Source organism: Neoarius graeffei, chromosome 23 (assembly GCF_027579695.1).
Source record: "Neoarius graeffei isolate fNeoGra1 chromosome 23, fNeoGra1.pri, whole genome shotgun sequence".
Taxonomy (NCBI): domain Eukaryota; kingdom Metazoa; phylum Chordata; class Actinopteri; order Siluriformes; family Ariidae; genus Neoarius; species Neoarius graeffei.
Genome location: NC_083591.1, coordinates 23,695,326 through 23,716,121, shown reverse-complemented (window position 1 = coordinate 23,716,121; position 20,796 = coordinate 23,695,326). Strand labels below are relative to the sequence as shown.

General features: G+C 40.7%; 1 protein-coding gene across 3 annotated transcripts in view; it reads right to left on the bottom strand.

The window, feature by feature from the left end:
- Positions 1-20,796, bottom strand: part of efr3a (EFR3 homolog A (S. cerevisiae)) — a 182,667-nt gene that overhangs the window by 91,556 nt on the left and 70,315 nt on the right. For all 3 annotated transcript variants that reach the window (XM_060905946.1, XM_060905947.1, XM_060905945.1), the window contains 2 exons: positions 15,972-16,093; positions 15,699-15,848 (listed from right to left, as the gene is read on the bottom strand). In XM_060905946.1, coding sequence (XP_060761929.1) covers positions 15,699-15,848; positions 15,972-16,093 — 272 coding nt within the window. The remainder of the gene's footprint in view (positions 1-15,698; positions 15,849-15,971; positions 16,094-20,796) is intronic.

Sequence of the window (20,796 nt, the reverse complement as noted above, 5' to 3'; positions counted from 1 at the left end):
TTTTTAAAAAGCAAATTAAAAATAAGCGCTGGATTAAAAACCCATCCACCTTATGTAAATAAAGATACAAATTTCGTTGACCGATGGCCAAGTGTTTATGAGATACGTTGCTTTGCGCTTACAATTGGGTACCCTGTAGTGGTACACATATGTCGTTCATACTCATGTCATACAGTCGCTGAAGCCATCAAAAATCAGGTTGATGCATTCCCATATTCTCTTAAGTATGGAGCTCTGCTATTGTTGATCAATACACCTGATCAGTTCCCAATCCCTTATTATAAGCAGCAACAATACTGATATGCCGTCGTACACAGACACACACGGGACCATTATCAGGGACATATCAGCATTCTAAACATGCACGTCCCCAACACACACACACACACACACACACACACACACACACACACACCACTCGAGTAGAATGAAGCAATGAGTTAATGGAATAAAAAAAGTCCATATGTCTAATGCAACGATGCATGCAAAATAATTTTAGCAAACAACTGGAATTATAATGCATCATGTTAAAATTGTGTGTCTATATAAAAAAGTCTGAATATCCCCGCAGAACCGCTTGTAACATCTAGCAAGGTTGGAAACGTATGAAGACAGACCATCAAGTCAATATACGTGGGTCAACATGTGTGGATTGTCCAATTCAGTTCACAAGACAGTTTTTCAACACCATTCAAAACAAATTCATGTCCCCCCCCCACACACACACTTATAATTAATCTTGCCTAACACTCCTTTAAGCAATTCCATTAAACAATAAAGACAAAAGCTTCTCATGTTTGTGCTTCTCTGATAATGATTACAGTGCTGCTTGAAAGTTTGTGAACCCTTTTAGAATTTTCTATATTTCTGAATAAATATGATCTAAAACATCATCAGATTTTCACACAAGTCCTAAAAGTAGATAAAGAGAACCCAGTTAAACAAATGAGACAAAAATATTATACTTGGTCATTGATTTATTGAGGAAAATGATCCAATATCACATATCTGTGAGTGGCAAAAGTATGTGAACCTCTAGGATTAGCAGTTAATTTGAAGGTGAAATTAGAGTCAGGTGTTTTCAATCAATGGGATGACAATCAGGTGTGAGTGGGCACCCTGTTTTATTTAAAGAACATGGATCTATCAAAGTCTGATCTTCACAACACATGTTTGTGGAAGTGTATCATGGCACAAACAAAGGAGGTTTCTGAGGACCTCAGAAAAAGCGTTTTTGATGCTCATCAGGCTGGAAAAGGTTACAAAGCCATCTCTAAAGAGTTTGGACTCCACCAATCCACAGTCAGACAGATTATTTACAAATAGAGGAAATTCAAGGTCAACCAACAAAGATCACTCCAAGAGCAAGATGTGTGATAGTCGGCAAGGCCACAAAGGACCCCAGGATAACTTCTAAGCAACTGAAGGCCTCTCTCACATTGGCTACTGTTAATGTTCATGAGTCCACCATCAGGAGAACACTGAACAACAATAGTGTGCATGGCAGGGTTGCAAGAAGAAAGCCACTGCTCTCCAAAAAGAACATTGCTGCTCATCTGCAGTTTGTTAAAGATCACATGGGCAAGCCAGAAGGCTATTGGGAAAAATGTTTTGTGGACGGATGAGACCAAAATAGAACTTTTTGGTTCAAATGAGAAGCGTTATGTTTGGAGAAAGGAAACCACTGCATTCCAGCATAAGAACCTTATCCCATCTGTGAACCATGGTGGTGGTACTATGATGGTTTGGGCCTGTTTTGCTGCATCTGAGCCAGGACGGCTTGCCATCATTGATGGAACAATGAATTCTGAATTATACCAGCGAATTCTAAAGGAAAATGTCAGGACATCTGTCCATGAACTGAATCTCAAGAGAAGGTGGGTCATGCAGCAAGACAATGACCCTAAGCACACAAGTCGTTCTACCAAAGAATGGTTAAAGAAGAATAAAGTTAATGTTTTGGAATGGCCAAGTCAAAGTCCTGACCTTAATCCAATCGAAATGTTGTGGAAGGACCTGAAGCGAGCAGTTCATGTGAGGAAACCCACCAACATCCCAGAGTTGAAGCTGTTCTGTATGGAGGAACGGGCTGAAATTCCTCCAAGCCGGTGTGCAGGACTGATCAACAGTTACCGGAAACGTTTAGTTGCAGTTATTGCTGCACAAGGGGGTCACACCAGATACTGAAAGCAAAGGTTCACATACTTTTGCCACTCACAGATATGTAATATTGGATCATTTTCCTCAGTAAATAAATGACCAAGTATAATATTTTTGTCTCATTTGTTTAACTGGGTTCTCTTTATCTACTTTTAGGACTTGTGTGAAAATCTGATGATGTTTTAGGTCATATTTATGCAGAAATATAGAAAATTCTAAAGGGTTCACAAACTTTCAAGCACCACTGTATAATGGAAAAATGAGAAGACCATGAGATCTAATCTTTATAATATTTAAAATAAATCAAAGCATTTATTCAACTTGTTCTAGGTTTCACAAGGGTTACTTGTGGCACTCAACCTACGCCAATGTAGGGGAAGTTCTGACGTGCACAATCCTGCTCAGTGAGTGCTTTCTCACATCTGTACTCTATGACCTCTGATACACCTTGAATGTTACAATGAAAGCTGATTTTGGGTGGTTGGAGGTCACACTGTTCTACAGTGAGCAAGAGCGTTAATGTTTTTTTTTTTTTAAACTAGCACATCCGGGATTTTTCCCCCCTTTCCAAAACCATAGTTTATTTATAAACTCAATTATGAGGTTATGCCATAATAATACTAATGATTTGTTAAAAATGTTTTCACTAAAAAATTAAAATCATTTACTACTGAAGTTCAATCAACTGAAATTTAGGTGATTATCAGTCATTTCATTCTAAACCATTAAGCGCTTTCACTGATCTCCCAAAGCTTCAGTCACATCTAAGAAAAAGCAGGATGTTAAATAAGGGAATATATGTGGGTGTGTGTGCAGACACAGTGAGAAAGATTGCGTGAGTGTACCCATGAGTCACTCACGTCTTGCAAGTTGAACAGGAAGAAAGAAGTTTATACAGTCAACACAAAGTGCAAATACATATAAGACACACAATTATTTCACCACAAACTTTGTGAGGAGTGAGAGGAAACTGGAACGGAAACTCAGACAGACATGGAAGTAATGTGTGAATGCTGAAGGCTTTCAAAGTCTTTCAGAACACTGGGAGGTTCTAAGCTGTCCATCAAACTACAGAGGTAGCAGTGTTCACAAGCCCACGCGCATGTATTGAAAATGTACAACAAATGCATCATAACCCCATGTGCTAGCTATAAGGCTAGACACACAACACATCGAATACCAAGCTGATCAACATTTCTTGGCGTGCTTTACTCAACAGTTCTATAAACAAGAAATTAATACAGAATAACTGACATTTCAGACCCAATATGGCCAAAAATGTTTAGTTTTGCTCTGTAAAAAGCTAAAATAGATCACAAAAGATGCCACAGTCAGATCCAGTGCTGTGCACAAACAGACTAATAGCCCATAGTACAGTAAGTGTAGTAACTATTACAGTGTAACAAACTATTGCTGGAATGGACCAGTGCAGTTATATAGTGCTATTTTCTTTCTATTAGAATTCATTGACTGCATATGCTGCTCAAGTTTTTTTTTTTTTTTTTTTTTTGGGGGGGGGGGGGGGGGGGGGGGTGACCAGCCCACAAACACATTCATCCCTGTGACTGGCTAGCATCACATTACACTGACTACCTTGTACTCTGTGTTCCTGGGACGGGCTCAGATCCACCTGAACCCAGACCTGGATAAATCATTTAAAAGAAGGTGAATGAATAATCGAATGTTAAAACATGTTCATACAAGAAGACAGAGAGTCATCTATATCCCCCGCCCTATATACCAACATATACCAAGTTTCAAGATACACTATATTGCCAAAAGTATTTGCTCACCAGCCTTGACAGCGGTCTCAAAAATGGCAAATCGCCGGCTATGGCTTGTTATGCCGCCGGCTATTGTCAGTCGAGTGCAGCCATTACTGCCGCCTGTGTTGCCAGATTGTGTTTACATCCTCGACACGAGTGCAGCCATTACTGCCGCCTGTGTTGCCAGACTGCGCATTTTCCCGCCCAATTTGGGCGGTTTTAAGTGCATTTTGGCGGGTTTTGAACATATTTTGGGCTGCAAAACGTCAGCAGTATCTGGCAACATATTTTTTTACTTAATACAAGAAATTAATGGATGCCAACGTTTTTGCCAAAATGGTATTTTATTTTCCATTGTTTAGGCAGCTTCAGCATCATACTGTGAGATTCTGTTCAAATTGTTTTTTTCTTCTATGAAGCCTGAGCCATTTATTTTATTAGTTTATAATTATTGTTTAATTTAGTCTTCAGGAGAGACTGACTGCACACAGCACTAGTATTAATAGTTTTTTTTCTTACATGAAAGCTGAGGCATTTATATTATATTTTAAGGTAACTTCATGTTGTGCTGTGAGGTTCTCTGCACTTTAACTTTTGAACCAACAGGTGCATTTGGATAAGTAAAGCCTATTTTTCTGCATTTTTGTAGTCCAGGTAATCTTTTATATTGGTAAAGTTGTTTATAGGACCATTTCTCAGTGTCTGTTTTTTTAATCAATAGTTTTTCAGTAATAACTTAATATTTAACATATCACTCAATTTTAAACAACCCCCGCGCCTCCCCCATAGTCTCCAAAATTTCTGTGGGAAACACTGGCGTGCGTAACAACGCTAATCAAGCTTAAGCTAGACGACCCGCCTCAAATACCCGTCCCGGGTAAATGTTATCCCAATTTTAGATGGCCTGTTCCAAACCATCCCGCCCCATGAAAAATTCGTACTTGCATATCTATCTATTTATATATATATCCCTGCACGCTTTGCGTGCATTATGTTTGCCGCTGGCAGACATTTTACCATTTTGCACCCTGCTGTAAATTATTTGTACCCTGCTATTCTCCCAAACTTTGAAGCCCCTGCTTGACTCACATATGAGCTTAAGTGACATCCCATTCCTAATCCATAGGGTTCAATATGACATCGGTCCACCCTTTGCAGCTAGAACAGCTTCAACTCTTCTAAGAAGGCTGTCCACAAGGTTTAGGAGTGTGTTTATGGGAATTTTTGACCATTCTTCCAGAAGCGCATTTGTGAGGTCACACACTGATGTTGGATGAGAAGGCCTGGCTCTCAGTCTCTGCTCTAATTCATCCCAAAGGTGTTCTATCGGGTTGAGGTCAGGACTCTGTGCAGGCCAGTCAAGTTCATCCACACCAGACTCTGTCATCCATGTCTTTATGGACCTTGTTTAGTGCACTGGCGCATGGTCATATTGGAAGAGGAAGGAGCCAGCTCCAAACTGTAAAAACAGTCTGCATGCCTCGGTGCTTGATTTTATACACCTGTGGCCATGGAAGTGATTGGAACACCTGATTCCGATAATTTGGATGGGTGAGCAAATACTTTTGGCAATATAGTGTATTATTTGTCACATTTTTTCAAGTTCTGCTTCAGGAAACCAACCTTACCCCTTTACACTGACCTCAGCAGCCCGTGGCATAAACCCACCGGACTTTTGGTACGAGTAAGCTAAAAGTTAAAATTTCTTAGCATCAAAAGGCACATATGCAATACTTAATCAACACATATACCAACTTTCAAGACCATACCACTTACAGTTTTCAAGTTCTGCTCTGGAAACAAAACCTACCCCAAGACTAACTCAAATTGTTTCCATGGAAATATGAAAAATTTAAATTTCTCAAATTTCTTAATATGAAAAGGCACATCAACATCACCTTGTTAACATGTATACCAAGTTTCAAATCCGTATCATGAATAGTTTTGGATATATGCTCCGGAAACGAACATTGCTCTTAGAAACTAAGTCAAAATCAATTTATGTAAAAATTTGAAAAATACTTTTTTTTTCCCCCAAAAAAATAGCAAAAGGCACCAGTTCACATGTTGCTTGATGTGTATACAAAGTTTCATGAAGATATCTTCAGTAGTTTTAAAGATATGGCCCGGAAACGAAAACGTGACCAGACGGACGGACGGAACCCGTTTCTATATCCCCCGCCAAACTTCGTTTGGGCAGGGGATAAAAACATCTGAGCATCTACAACAACCATTTTTAACTATTTGAGATCAAACCCTAGATGAACCCAGATTAAGGCACCTTTATTAGGCCAAACATAAGCACAACATTGAGGCAATTTACTTCTTTTGGACAATTCACCTGACAACTGAGCTATATCAAGAGCTCCCAAAACTGCTTCATACATTTCTTCCTGTATTCTGATTTACTGCTGTGAGCGGCATGCATTAGTGCTGCAATTAATTACTGCGCATGACAATCATGGAACTGATGCACACAAGTAGACTGGTTCATTTATTACAGCATGTTGGTGGTCTTAATATAGTCCTTTTTTTGTTTGTATACAGACCAGTAATTTCACGAATCTTCAGTCTCGAGTCAAGTCGTGAGTCACTCAACAGTGTGACTTTTGGGAAATATTTAGCAAGCAGCAAACGGCAAGTTTGCTGTGAGCATGTGAACAAGCCCGTGTTATTTTTGCCCACTTGGGGGGTGGGGGTGCTTCTACTGAGATGACATTTGTGTCCTCATCTGAGGAGGATTATTATACACAAATCATTTCTTCTACCAGGAAACACTGATTGAAAGCGTGATTTATATTTCAAATTTCACTTGCTCATTTAAAGCTGCATGCTTGTATGACTCTTCTCCAATCTGTCCCATATTAAAAGCTGAATGGGCAGCATACACTCACAAACCACTTTATTAGGAACATTAATACTAGGTAGAGCCTTTTTTGTTCTCGAAACAAGCATCAATTCTTCATGGCATGGATTCCACACAATGTTGGAAACATTTCTTTGAAATTCTGCTCCACGTTGGCATGATTGCGTCACACAATTCCTGCAGATTTTTCCAGGTGCACTGTCATGGTGCAAATCTCCTGTTCTACCACATCCCAAAGATGTTCTATCGGATTTTACATATCTGGTGACTGGGAAAGCCACTGAAGAACATGGAACTCATTATGTTCCTGAAACCAGTTTGAGATGACTTTCGCTTTGTGACATGGTGTATTACCATACTGGAAGTAGCTGTTAGATGATGGTAAATTGTGGCCATGAAGGGATGCACATGGTCAGCAATTAAGGGGTGCAAAGTGTGCCAAGGAAACATTCCCCACACCATTATATCGCCACCAGCCTGGACTGTTGACACAAGACAGGCTGGGTCCATGGATTCTTGCTGTTGGCACCAAATTCTGAACCTATCATCTGTGTTCCTCAGCAGAATTTGAGATTCATCAGACCAGGTTCCATTTTTCCAGTCTTCAACTGTTCAGTTCTGGTGAGCCTGTGCCCGCTTCAGCCTTGGCTTTCTGTTCTTGGCTGAGAGAAGTGGAATCCAGTGTGGTCTTCTGCTGTTGTAGCTGTTGTAGCTGCTGTTGTTCTGTGTAAACTCAACAGACTGTTGTGTGGGAAATTCCTATGAGATCAACAGTTGCAGAAATACTCAAACCAGCCCGTCTGGCATGTATCTGCATGATTTTATGCATTGCACTGCTGCCACACATGCACATAGTGCACTATGCTGACTCGTCAAAGAAAAGTGACTCCAACTGACCATCCTGTAAAGTATTTTATTATTCCCTGCTCAAACGAAGTTTAGCAGGCAATCAATCCCTCCCTCCCTCGGGCCATATCTTTAAAACTACTGAAGATATCTTCATGAAACTTTGTATACATATCAAGCAACATGTGAACTGGTGCCTTTTGCTATTTCATCTCATCTCATCTCATTATCTCTAGCCGCTTTATCCTTCTACAGGGTCGCAGGCAAGCTGGAGCCTATCCCAGCTGACTACGGGCGAAAGGCGGGGTACACCCTGGACAAGTCGCCAGGTCATCACAGGGCTGACACATAGACACAGACAACCATTCACACCTACGGTCAATTTAGAGTCACCAGTTAACCTAACCTGCATGTCTTTGGACTGTGGGGGAAACCGGAGCACCCGGAGGAAACCCACGCGGACACGGGGAGAACATGCAAACTCCACACAGAAAGGCCCTCGCCAGCCCCGGGGCTCGAACCCAGGACCTTCTTGCTGTGAGGCGACAGCACTAACCACTACACCACCGTGCTGCCCCCTTTTGCTATTTTGGGGGAAAAAAAGTATTTTACAAATTTTTACAAAAAAAAATAGATGTTGACTTAGTTTCTAAGAGCAATGTTCGTTTCCGGAGCATACATCCAAAACTATTCATGATACGGATTTGAAACTTGGTACACATGTTAACAAGGTGATGTAGATGTGCCTTTTCATATTATGAAATTTGAGAAATTTTAATTTTTCATGTTTCCATGGAAACCGTTCCAGACTTAAGGCCAATTTATGCTGACAACCCAGTCCTCGCAGATGGCGTCGCAGATGCCATCTGCGAAGCCCCCCCCCTTCGCAGACACTCTGCGCGCACCTCCCAAAAATTGTGACCACCGCAGACAGCGTCGCAGACAAGAGGGCTCTGATTGGTCCACTCTACATCCGCTGTACACGCACTTCCTCTTCCCTACTTTCCCGGTTTGGTTTGTTTTAACGACCGCCATTTTTAAAAACACGAGCGAAGATGGAGCAGCACGAAGAGCGGTTGATCGAGGAAGTGAGGAAGTACATACATCTATACGACTCCAGTTCTAGTCATTATCTCTATCTCCGGAGGATAAACACTCCACTAACCACACACACCAACTACTCCTAGCGATTTCACGACTTTGCGCCCCCTTGCGTTGTGGCGGTGAATAACATCGCGCACGCCTATTACTCCCCGCTCAACAATAAATTACAACTGTCTGCGAAAAGCTATCTGCGAAAGCCTTGTCGCAAGAGCATGCAGAGGCCCTTAGTCTGAGACACAGTCTCAGCATTTAAGTCTAGGCTGAAAACATATCTGTTTAGTCAAGCCTTTTGTTAATGGTGTTTATGAGGTAAAGGAGTAGATCTGGAGGGTCCTCAGACATAGAGTGTTTTGGTAAACTGGGATGTATGGATGCTGTCAGTCCCCACTCGCTTGCTCACTCAAGTTTGTTGACGGTGTAGTGGCTGGCTGCTTTATGTCCCGGGGCTCCCTCATGCCTGTGTTACCTTCTGGCTCTCTCCTTTTAGTTATGCTGTCATAGTTAGTTGCCGGAGTCCCTGCTTGTACTCGGTGCAATATGTATACCGTTTCTACTTATTCAGGTGACACTGGGCATACCTAACCACCTGTGTTTTCTTTCCCTCCCCCCCACCCCAAATCTGTCCCTCTAAGTTACATGGAGTCAACAGGAAATCTTTTGGTGGAGAGGGTGGAGACCTCGACCGGCTATCGTAGCCTGCAGGGAATCGGCCGTCAGACATTCTGTCGCATGTCCCAGACCCGGTGAAATGTAACTGAATTGTCTTGGCCAGTCCTAAGGGTCCCATCTGCATCTCATCATTGCTGAGGAGTGTGCTCGCATCACCCAATCAAGCATCCAGCCAGAGCAGGTCATGATATTTTTTACCATATTAACATGCCATTGTTGTGTGTTATGCCTGATGTAAAGACTCTCGTCTCTGCGAGCCTACCACACAGATTTAATACTTGTCATTTTTAGGGCACACCTAACAACGTGTTTTCTTTCTCTCGCTCTCCCCCCAATCTGTCCCTCTGAGTTACATGTTGATCCTGGGATTGAGATGCTGGCCTCTTCTGCCCCTCGGACCTGCTTGATCCATCCTGGTGCCCTGTGTCTGGTCGGAGTTTTATCGCACCGCTCCTGTGAAGGACGGCCCCATGAGGACCTGTTAAAACTGTTAATATTATAGTCAGGCTGTCTGTTGTTGCCCAAATGAGGATGGGTTCCCTTTTGAGTCTGGTTCCTCTCGAGGTTTCTTCCTCGTGTCGTCTGAGGGAGTTTTTCCTTGCCACCGTCGCCACAGGCTTGCTCATTGGGGATAGATTAGGGATAAAATTAGCTCATGTTTTAAGTCGTTCAAATTCTGTAAAGCTGCTTTGCGACAATGTTTATTGTCAAAAGCGCTATACAAATAAACTTGATTTGATTTTGATTTAGTCTCTCAGGTTAGTCTTAGGGGTAGGTTTAGTTTCTGAGCAGAACTTGAAAACTATGAGTGGTACGGTCTTGAAAGATGGTATATGTGTTGATTAAGTAATTTATGTGTGCCTTTTGATAATAAGAAATGTGAGAAATTTTAATTTTTAGCTTGCCTGGACCAAAGGTCCGGTGGGTTTATGCCACAGGCTGCTGAGGTCAGTGTAAAGAGGTAGGGTTGGTTTCCTGCAGCAGAACTTGAAAAATGTGACAAATAATATCTTGAAACTTGGTGTATGGGTCCATCTCAGAAACTGGTCTCTCACTTGGGACATTATGGTCAAAAAATAAATTTTCTAATTTTACTTTTTTTTTTAATTTACCTAAACACTCAATGTTTCTTTTGTCATGTTTAATAAGAATAAAGATAGTATCTTGCTTTATCTGGCCTCCACTGTGGAAAATTTTTTTGATTACAATTCAAATGATTTTCATATAAAATAGCTACATCATGAAGAATTAAAGCCCCTCCTTCACAGATGAGTGAAAATACTGAATAAATTTCCTCTTTTTGATTGCTTGGGTTAAAAATGCCAAGTTATGATAACTGAATTGATTATTCACTTAAATATGAATAATATGATGCATTTTGGGTATTTGATATGGAGAAATAGGACAATAGGACACAATGGAAAAATCAAGAACACACCGGAAAGATGAGAATAACGGCGGTGGTAAAAGAACAGCGATTGTACCAGCTGATGGTCGCGCGGGTCTCTGCTGCGGCGTGCGAGCAATGGGACATCACTACTGCACTGGACGGAGTGCGAGGCGGGGCAAAATAACTGGCCGCAGATTCTATCAAAAGTTTGATCTAAAGCCTCGGTCACAACCGGCCATGTGTGCTCCTACGGCCAGTCTACGTGCAAAAAACGCAAGAAACGCACGAAGGGCGCGTGTGTGACGTGCTGATTTTCGAGCCGTAGACTGGCCGCAGAGGTTCTTTGTCATGTCAAACAAACCCTACGGGCGCTTACGTTTTTTTCAGGTTGCAAGACAAACTTACGGCCAACGTGCGTCTTTCTCCATGAACAAAAAAAAAAAAAAAAACAGCGATTTGGGAAACGCCAAAAATCGCACGGCCAAAAAAAATCGTACGTCCGGTTGTGACCTAGGCTTAAATTGACCATGGTTGCAAAATATTGGCCAAAAATATGCAAACACTACAAAATATGAAAGTAAGATGAAAAAGAAACATTCTATTGTCTTATACTGCAAGACTAAAACAAAATCGCAGATTTATAACTACATTTTTATATGGTGTAGTGATTAAGTTACTACTTTTGGTGAGGTAGTGACCTTGACCCTGAGACTTTCCGTTTAGATCAAAACACACGATCGTATTGGTTTTGGGTATGCGGAAAATGGAGTTACAACAGTAATCAAATATTTTGCATGATGTTTTATTACGGTTATGATTATTCTGTGAGCGCACCAATCCTTAGGTGTATAAAGTTACAACTTAAAATACAATTAGTGATAACTGTAGACTTTTCAGAGGACTACAACCTTTTTAAGGGAATGTGATGTAGTCAACCATTTATCATGTCCCAGATCAAGCCGCCATTTTTCCACAAATTTGCAGAATTTTTGCCAAATTCTAAATATTCACATCAAAGATTTAGTTTTATCTGTATTAGTTCTTTCATCATTTTATTTCAAATTAAAACCAACATCACCATTCAAAACCGTATAGTTTATTGACTGAGTATATTTAGTGGGGAACCCCCAAAGTACCCAGTTTCTGAGACAGACCCATATTATTTATTTATTTATTGAGAGAGAGAGAGAGAGAGAGATGATGGTCGTCTTGTTTTGAATAGCAAAGATTGTCATTTCATGGTCCACATTGGTCCATCAGTTCCAAAACATGTAGAGTATGTTAAGAAAATTAATACTCTGCTACTTGGTCAGTACAGTAGTTTCAGTAGAAGCTACTTGATTTACAACCTATTTGATTTAAAAAGGAACAACATTTCCAGTGTGAAATGCAGTTAAACTGATGGATTCACTACAACTCAACACTGTCCGAGATGCATGTATTCGTGGAGGAAAGGGTGTCCAACACACCTCCAGTCCTTCACACCTTTCTATTGACCAGTAACCGTGGAGCAAGTTGAGCAGTTTGGAGACTTTGGCGTCAGACAGCACTTTTCCCAAACTGCTGTTTTCAGCCCCAATTGAAGTGTTTTTCCGATGCACTAAAAGCATCAGGAGCCTGTTCAGGTGGAAGCATAAATCAGGAATAAAATCAACCTGCAAAAGCAACCAACATTGGAGCTAAAATGATGACACAGCAGAAACCATGTCGTCAATCTTGCAATATCCAATAACACCTGATGAAGTTCAGGAACTGCATTTTGTCAGTTGCTGTCAGGAATAGCTTCTTCTGTGCAGCCTTTCCCAGAAATCTAAAACTGACAACCTCAAGTAGCAATGAAAGTAACATTTTGAAACTGAACAGAGACCCCTTTTTAAGAGGTTTTTTTTTTTTTTTTTTTTTAATATAAGCAATCCTGGCAGATATTTGACCATTCAAGATCTTGAGACTTTATTCTGGATCCTGAAATCTGTGCTAAAATATATATAGCTGCTCTAGGCATGTGATAATTTGTATATCGTATTTATTTGAAATATTCTTTGGAGATTTTAATCATGTTGCCAGTTTGTTCCCCCCATGTCATTAAAAAGTAGTTCTTATAAGAATCCATTCTTCTTTAGCGAAAATGTAAGTAGCTTTTCCAGTTATTTGACTAGAAAATATGACTTGTGTGTAAGCGTCCTTGGGTTGGTGAAAGGCGCAATATAAATTTAATTTGTTGGAATGTTTATTTTGCACATTTTATGCTTATTTAGAAGAAACAGCGCATACACTCAAGCACAGACTTAAGCAGACAGTGAAAGTTAACCTCTGCATTTAACCCATCTGAAGCAGTGAACACACACATGCAAACACAAGTGAGCAATGAGCACACACAGATACCCAGAGCAGTGGGCAGCTCTGCTACAGTGCCCAGAGAGAAAAAGAGAGAGAGGGTTAGGTGCCTTGCTCAAGGGCACTTCAGCCCAACCTCAAGCCATGGCCACCCATGTCTTTGGACTGTGGGGGGAAACTGGAGCACCTGGAGGAAACCCACGTAGACACAGGGAAAACATGCAAACTCCATACAGTAAGGCCCCCGTTGGCTGCTGGGCTCAAACGCAGAACCTTCTTGCTGTGAGGCTAACCACTACACCACCATGCCCACCCATTATTCTGGACTTGGCTCTATGTATGTGTGTATACCTATGCAGATTGTTATCCTTCATATGAAGAGCATGGACGACTGAGTGTGTGCTGTCTAATTTGGATGAGTGGGTTTGTGGGTGTTGTGTGTTAGAGGTGTGCAGTTTTTATTATAGAAGGAATTCTGACCAAGCAGCAGCACCACCACACAAGCATGCAGTTTACTCCCATGCTGGGCTCACGCTAGCCGCTCGCACGTCCACAAATTGCGAAGTTTTATTCCAATTTGCGAAAAGAAAATCATCTGTATTCGCATTTTATGCGAAAGTCATTTAAAGTTTAAGCAAAATCCATCAAACAATTGCGATTTCTCAAGATAAACAGTACCTTTCATATCCATCTTCGATGTTTTGATTTATAACCAACGCCCCCGAGTTTCAAAGCTTCTTATTGGTTGACCGCAAATTACGTCTTCCAATAGCATCGGACCTTACATATAAAATGATCAATTTCCGAGTTGCGCTGATAATGTTGGCAATTCTCGCTCATTAGTGAACAAGATTATAGCGAGGTTTGTTTAAAATAAATTATCCGACTTTACGTATGACAAAAACTTATCTAAAAAGTGAGATAACATATTAGAATATTCTGTTAGCTTTCTCAGTTAGGGATAAAAACACAGTATAACCATTCTAAAGATGTATTTTCTACATAATATCAACCTTGACAGAACTTTGGAAGAACTCACAGATGAACCAGGATATATCGACCAAGTGTACCTTGTTTTCAGAGCGTTTTGACGCACATGGTTCAAAGTTTTGACTGCAAGTATTTCATTTGAGAAATTAATGGTGAATATGATTATATTTGGGTTATGAGATTAATTTATAAGAAACAACCATTGATTTTAACTCCCTGAGCTCCCTTCATCCTACCCATAAAGACACCCCCCTCCCCCTAAACACACACACACGGATCCCAATTATACACACACACATACCCACACAATCCCAATCACACACATCTCAATCATGAACACACACACACACACACACACACACAATCCCAATTACACATACACACGAGGCAATACCAGTGGTTGAGATGTTAAAATAGAATTTTGAAAAAAATAAAATTAAAAATAAAATTAATATATTAGCAAGGCCAGCCACTGATATTGGTCAAGTCAGACACTGATGTTGGCCAGGCCAACTTGGCCAGTTAAAATTTATACATGACCTTGGGTTACCATGGACCTCTAAATGGCCTCTAACTCCCAAACCATGGCAGATGAAGCTCAAGTTTGTATGAGCAGTTAATATGAAATCAGCATTTTCCTGAACATAGCATACATGACCTCGGGGGACCTTGAAAGGTCAGACTCGAGGTCGCTCAACTTGAATTGCCTATAGCTCCCAAACCATGGCAGATAGAGCTCAAATTTGTATAGGCCACTAATATAAAGTGATGTATCACCTTTCCATTGAACATAGTTTATATGACTCTATAAGGTTGCTCAACCTTGAATATTGTATACTCCCTAAACCAAGGCAGACAGAGTTCAAGTTTGTGTGATCAGCTAATATAAAGCCGTAGATCAGCTCTTAAATATGCTCTAGTTTGGCTAATGCATTTCACATCTTTCAGGCCAGTCTGAGTAGTCCTTGCAAGATGCGAGTTGATGAATTCTCCACAGCCCTCATTCCCCCAGATTCGCCCTGTCCAAATGTCAAAAACAGCAATCTGAGAACGATCCAAACACTTGGTGATGGGAATGAGCAATAAATAAGCATGCTATGAACATAAATCAAGAACATGGAAAGACAAAGGCAGGAAACAAGCTTGCAAACACTATTGAAACACCAACAAACTACAATAACAATTCATTTCTCAATATTATGTCAGTGCAAGAAACATTTAGAAGTATAACATATCTTGCTAAAAAAATGACTTTGCTAAAAAGAAAATTCTTCTTTTAGCATTTCTTGCTAAGCGAAACTGCAAATTGCTAAAGAAAAATTTGAGTCTTTAGCACTTTTTTCGCTAAAACAATTTGGGTCCTAGAGTGAGCACAGCCATGTTAATCAAAGTTGCTTTTTTTGGTCTCATAAGCTTCAACTCTGACAAACTGTGTGAAAGTAAAATTGTAAATAATCTGCTTCCTCAACCTTTTTTTTTTTTTTTTTTTGGGGGGGGGGGGGGGGGGCATCCCACACAGAGTCAGTGTCCCAATGCACACTTCGAGAGAGAGAGAGAGAGAGAGAGAGAGTACCTGTCTAGTTCGTCATTTTCCTGCATGTTGAACAGCATAGAGGGAATGAGTTTGTCCATGTGCTGAGGTTCCCAGATGATTGCCTGCAATTCATCATTCACAGTCTTCCTTACGACTCCCTGCAGCCCTTTGATTCCTGCTACACGAATCCTACACACACACACACCTTGTTTTCCCAAACATCCTGATTCTTGATAAAGAACTAAACCAGCACACCTGAAAATTATGCTAGGAAGAACATTTACATACAAAAATCACACCACACACACACACCTGGTCCGAGTCTCTGGGTCTTCATGTGTGGAGTGGCACATGGCACTGAACTGGGAGACGAAGAAATCATAGCGCCGATGATATGAAGGTGTGTCCTCCTCAATGTTAGCAAACTTCACAAACTGTGACGGAAATAAAAACAAGCAATTTTAAAAAAAATATATCTGTGAAATATTAAACTCAAACAAAAAAAAATGGCTTCCAAACTCATGCAGGCACACAAATCAAAAATTTTGAAAAGAATTCATTAATGAGAGGAAATTCTCTCCATCAGGCAGAGAAGAGGCGAGACCTCACAGTCAAAGCACGTGTGATTCGCAACTATGCACGAAGTTGCGCGAGTATGTGAATTCCCAAGATCTTTCTACTCCTTGGCTCTGTCTCACTCTCTGGAAGACTTTTCTGTGTAATGGATTACATCTAAGTATTACTTTAAATAAACTAAACTACACCCCTAAACTAAATCTAAACAATGCTGTACTATTTTCACTTAAAATGTTCCTAGTCTGCTTTTGATCGTTTTACTTGTGGTGGTTCTAATATCAGATTTTCTTGACTCCAAGATACTGATTTTCCAGTTTATCTTATAGATGGACAGCAAAGCATCATACATGTTACACTTGTTGCATTACCCTAAAGCTGTCTGTTTTGTACATAAATGTAAATGTTAAATTGAGTAAACTGAAGCTTTTGTTCACACAAAGGATTCGAGAGGGATGGCATGGAGGTGTAGTGGTTAGCACTGTTGCCTCACAGCAAGAAGGTTCTAGGTTCGAGCCCAGTGGCCGACGGGGGCCTTTCTGTGTGGAGTGTGCATGTTCTCCCCGTGTCTGCATGGATTTGCTCCACAGTCCAAAGACATGCGATTAGGTTAACATGGAGCGGCTTTGGGCTGGGGTGCCCTTGAGCGAGGCATCTAATTCTCAACTGCTCCCCGGTCCCAGTTATCATGGCTGCCCACTGCTCTGGGTATGTGTGTGTGCTCATTGCTCACGTGTGCACGCTCACTGCTTCAGATGGGTTAAATGCAGAGAGGAATTTCACAAACATACAGTACGTGTGATGAATAAAATTCTTCTTCTTCTAGATGCAATGCTGTCCATACACCACCACACTGATACACTCGCCCGTTTTTCCCATCCATCCATTATCTGTAGCTGCTTATCCTGTTCTACAGGGTGGCAGGCAAGCTGGAGCCTATCCCAGCTGACTATGGGCGAGAGGTGGGGTACACCCTGGACAACTCGCCAGGTCATCACAGGGCTGACACAGACACAAAACCATTCACTCTCACACTCACACCTACGGTCAATTTAGAGTCACCAGTTAACCTAACCTGCATGTCTTTGGACTGTGGGTGAAACCGGAGCACCCGGAGGAAACGCACACGGACACGGGGAGAACACGCAAACTCCACACAGAAAGGCCCTCGTCGGCCATGGGGTTCAAACCCAGGACCTTCTTGCTGTGAGGCGACAGTGCTAACTGCTACACCACCATGCCGCCCAGTTTGCATTCCCCTTGCAAGTAATAAAGATTTACAACAAGGACATGTTTACTGCGTTAGGTGTTACATGTGATCCTTTCCCACCACCTTGTCTTTGCATTGCTTCACGTTAAGTGTCAGAATGATTTTGAGAGAACTATATTTCATTTCCAACATTGCAGCATTCCAGCTGTTGGTGTTCAGATGAATAACAATGACAATTTAAAAAAGTCCAACTTGAACAAAAATGTTTTGCATAGCCCATACTGGATATATACCTTCATTTCATTTTCAAGATTTGGATTTTTTTTTTTTGGTGCATCAATCAAAAAGTACATTTCATTCTTAAACCATGAACGGGATACAAACTTTCACTCTCAATTGTAACTATATACCTGAAATAGTTGCACAGTACTTAAAAGTTACTAAAAAAGTTTCAGTCTTATGGTAAGGAATAAATATTCGGTGAAAGGAAGAAATGAGACCATCAGAGAAAGAACAAAAAGTTAGACAGTTCAGACTTGGGTGGTATGGACACAAAGGGGACAGATCCATCAGAAATAATTAGATGAGTAGCAGAAAGAACAGAGATAGGGAAGAGACCCAGAGGACAGCCAAAGAAAAGATAGCGGGATCTCATCAAAGAGGATATTCAGCAGATTGACCTGACCCGGGTGAGTGATGGACAAAAATGGAGTGTGGCTACATGGGAACCCCACCCCACGTGTGGGGATTATATGGGATGATGATGAAGATGGAAAATTCAAGGATTTATAAGGTGAGTATAGTTCCTCCCATATATATTCAGGACAATTTTATTTCTATAGCACTTTTAACAACAGACATTGTCACAAAGCAGCTTGAAATTAACATATAAATTCTGGACATGAATTTTAAACGTATAAATTTATATGTACGTATGATGAATAAAATTCTTCTTCTAGATGCAATGCTGTCCATACACCACCACACTGATACACTCGCCTGTTTTTCCCATCCATCCATTATCTGTAGCTGCTTATCCTGTTCTACAGGGTCGCAGGCAAGCTGGAGCCTATCCCAGCTGACTATGGGCAAGAGGCGGGGTACACCCTGGACAAGTCGCCAGGTTATCGCAGGGCTGACACAGACACAGACAACCATTCACACTCACATTCACACCTACGGTCATTTTAAGGGGTGGGGGGGTATGCTACAGAGATGTTGATACAGCATCTCCAAAAAGCTACAAAATTCAATTTCAAAATAAATACCAAGCAACATACACAAAAGCCACATGTATACGGCTGCAAATCTGATATTATATTTTAGAACATATTTCAGAATTCAGGCAACAATCAATTATTTTGGCCACATTTATATCACTGATTAAACATATGATCACTTTCTCGAATACTTAAAACTGCAGAGGATGGGGTGCTTAACATCACTCAACCCGTCATTTACCAGGTTGCTGGAGAGTTTTCAGGGTAACTGATCCGGATTTTGTCTAATCTGTATTTGGAAAGGAAAAAACCTCGAATCACGCTAACTTATAAATCCTGCTTTAAGGAACAGACCTCCAGCCTATTCTATTTATAATGCCATTTAGAACTGATGGTGTTTATTTATAATTGATAAGTTTTCCGTGACTCCGATTGCAGCCTTTAGATTTCCTTTTATTTTCCAAATGACCCGAGAGAAAACGTGTCCAAACTCTTGTCTGTTTTTCTGTAGAAAAACTCTAGGATTAAGAAGCTCCCCGTCTAAAGTCTACAAATTCTCAATAAGGAAGGGTAAACACATCAGTGCTTCAGAATTCTCTCAGCAACGCGTTTCACACCATCCACCCACTTAGTTGTTATTCCTTTAGTCCTTCAGTTCTCTCCTCTGTTCCGTTCCTTTCTGCTATTTACTTTACATAGCACTTTACACCAACTTTCTCTCTCTCTCTCTCGCTCTCTCTACCTTCCATTCACCGATAAATTATGCAGCTTGTTTCCCCATCCAGAAGCACTATTTTAGATTCCTCTGAACTAAATCTGACCAAGAAAACACTCACTGAAGGGCATTAACATAGAGTGACCGCTCTCTTTTTGTCTCACTCTGTCTCTCCCCATCTCACGGTCTCTGCTCAGAGTGCTTTTTATATCTGTCCATTGGAGATTATCGTTAGGTGTGATATCTCAAGAACGAGTGGTTGGATGATGGAGGATTTATACAGAATTATCACTGGAACCAGCAGGTGACCCGATTAGATTCTGAAATTGATCCAAACAGAGTCAAGGTCATAGCAAGGTCAAATGTTTGAAATAGTTTTTCTTCACCAGCTTCTTTCAAGTCTGAAGTATGTTTTAAGGGTAGTTCTGGCATATGAAATAGTACAAGTAGTACTAGACTTTGGTCGACTTGTTCGCTCTGTCTATATTGCTCATGTTGAATACTGCATTATGGAAGCTAATCATCTATCGGTGCATGCATAAATCTTAAAACACTTGGATCCAATACTTGTGTCTTTACCTAGGATTCATTTTAAACGCATTAGTTTTTTCACACAGACTCTTAAGCATGAATTAACTGTGTAGTTTTAAACATCATGATTCTGTTCATTTTGCAAAATTAGAAGTAATAACAATATTGCTGCTGTTATTATTATTTATTTTTTTTGCGGTGCGGTTTCCATCAAATCCTGTGCTCTGATTGGCTGGCAAGCGGGTCCGTATCCCACGATACGGACCTCTGGCGACTCGCTCGTTCACAACAATAAAAAACATAGTAGAAGTTTTTGTCAACATTGATTTTTTTAATAAGATTTATTTATAAGATTATCAAAAATCTTATAAATTTTTGCCAGCATTTCTCAGGAGAATAGCATTAATTTTACAGCATAGATAGTGAGTGATGACAGTCTTCACAGCGAAAGCGAGTTTTACTACTCTGAGAAAGAAGAAATAAAAGAAAAAACATTGCAGGAGAAAGCTAAAAACCTGTAACTTGCTAACGCCGAGCAAAAACATGGCTGAATCCTGAATGACTCAATTTTGTATAAATAGGGGACTACATAGGCAGCAAAATGTAGTTTTCTTCCTGCTATGGAAGTGCACTTGTATACCGAGGAGAAAGCAATTTGCATTACAGCCGTGAATGAGGATTCAAAATGGCGGCTCGCCTCGGCTCGGCTTTCCCTTTCAGGCGCTCTCGTTTTCTGTTAGAATTTGGTAAAGAAAAATATATATATTGTTTACCAGCTTAAGGTCGGTCTGTATTGTGAAATACCGTGACCTCAGCCTTGAATACTGACCTCGGCCCAGAGGGCCTCAGTCAGTACTTTCAAGACCTCGGTCACGGTATTTCACGATA